At 42.5% G+C, this 1,845-nt stretch overlaps 1 protein-coding gene across 1 annotated transcript in view; it reads left to right on the forward strand.

Annotated features, from left to right (window-relative positions):
* NANP (N-acetylneuraminic acid phosphatase) overlaps window positions 1-1,767 on the forward strand; it is a 9,507-nt gene extending 7,740 nt beyond the window's left edge. Inside the window, exon 2 of the mRNA XM_034663559.1 lies at window positions 1,498-1,767. Coding sequence (XP_034519450.1) covers window positions 1,498-1,767 — 270 coding nt within the window. The remainder of the gene's footprint in view (window positions 1-1,497) is intronic.
* Window positions 1,768-1,845: the final 78 nt, after the last annotated feature.

Consider the following 1,845-nt stretch of genomic DNA (forward strand, 5'->3'; position numbering starts at 1 on the left):
TTTTATTTTATTTGACAGAGAGAGAGACAGCCAGCGAGAGAGGGAACATAAGCAGGGGGAGTGGGAGAGGCAGAAGCAGGCTCCCAGTGGAGCAGGGAGCCCGATGCGGGGCTCGATCCCAGGACTCTGGGATCATGAGCTGAGCCGAAGGCAGACGCTTAAGGACTGAGCCACTCAGGCGCCCCTCTGCCGAGTCTGTGGAATGACTTGCTTCTTACATTTTATTTCCACCGTTGTTTACATGACTGTCATAGAACTCAACCCAGCATTTATGATGGTTGCATACCTGCTTATTTTTCCCACCAGATAATGTCATGAGGGCAATGGACCCAGTCTCCACTGTATAATACAATAGTGTAAAGGCAAGCACGTGTGCTTTGGAAGTAGGCAAGTGTGAGTTTAAATCCCAGCTTGGGCAAATTACTTAACAGTTCTAAATTTCCATTTCCTCATCTCATAAAGGGGAGTCCCTTGCAGAGTGTGGACAAGGTCAGAAATAATATATGTGAGCATTAGGCACAGTGCTTGCCCCATTGGAGTCTCAATAAATGTTAAAAGAGGCCAAATGGAAAAGAACCTAATGTAATAAAAGCCAAGATAAAAAGTGGGGGGAACATGAGAGAGAGAGCATGTAATTCTGATGCAGGAGTCAGAACCAATGTAACAGAAGGTGACTCAGAGCTCCTTGAAATTTTTTCTCTAGAAAACTAGTTTTGGAAGAAGCACTGGGTCATTAAACTTCTGAAATCACGGAACATGCTTGATTCTATTAGAACTGAACACATGGGGTTTTTTTTATTTTTATTTTTTAAGATTTTATTTATTTGACAGAGATAGAGACAGCCAGCAGAGAGGGAGCACAAGCAGGGGGAGTCGGGAGAGGAAGAAGCAGGCTCCCAGTGGAGGAGCCTCATGTGGGACTCGATCCCGGAACGCTAGGATCACGCCCTGAGCCGAAGGCAGACGCTTAACGACTGAGCCACCCAGGCGCCCCTGAATACATGTTTTTAAAAGTGCAGAATTGGGTACCATTTTATATGGTGGTCAGTTTAGGCCTTCAAAACATAAAATGGATGTAGATAAGAAAGGTTGGATGAACCAGCATTATTTCTGGGAAGAGTCTATATAATGGTTGTGAGGAATTTAAATTGTTTTGGTAAATTTAAACCTAAGTTTTATTTCTATTTTTTCATAACCAGAATGGAAGGTGATGGACTACCAAATGAAGGGTTTTTATTACCTGTATCTGAAGACACTTCTTAGGATAGAAATTGGTCAAAAATATGAATGAGTTGTGTAGAAAGATTGGGAGATCTTCCCTGTTATATTCTTTAAAAATGAGACCAATTCCCCCCAGAAATGGTGTGGTAATAGAGCTGCCTTAAGGCAGGGACTTGGAGTTGGAATCTCTACTCTGGGATTATAGGAAGATGGCCTCTCAGGGCATGACTGTAAAAGACCTGAAGTGTGTTAATGGAGTTGTTTTTCTTTATTTAGGTGATAAAGTTCTTACAATCAAAATACCATTACAAAGAAGAGGCTGAATCCATTTGTGACAAAGTTCAAGTTAAACTCAGCAAGGAATGTTTTCATCCTTCCAGTGCATGCATTACTGACCTAAGGACTTTACAGTGGGAAGAAGCAATCCAGGAAACAAAGGGTGGTGCAGCCAATAGGAAATTGGCTGAAGAATGTTATTTCCTGTGGAAATCTACACGTTTACAGCATATGATNCCCAGAAATGGTGTGGTAATAGAGCTGCCTTAAGGCAGGGACTTGGAGTTGGAATCTCTACTCTGGGATTATAGGAAGATGGCCTCTCAGGGCATGACTGTAAAAGACCTG

The sequence above is a fragment of the Ailuropoda melanoleuca genome, chromosome 6 (assembly GCF_002007445.2).
Source record: "Ailuropoda melanoleuca isolate Jingjing chromosome 6, ASM200744v2, whole genome shotgun sequence".
Taxonomy (NCBI): Eukaryota; Metazoa; Chordata; class Mammalia; order Carnivora; family Ursidae; genus Ailuropoda; species Ailuropoda melanoleuca.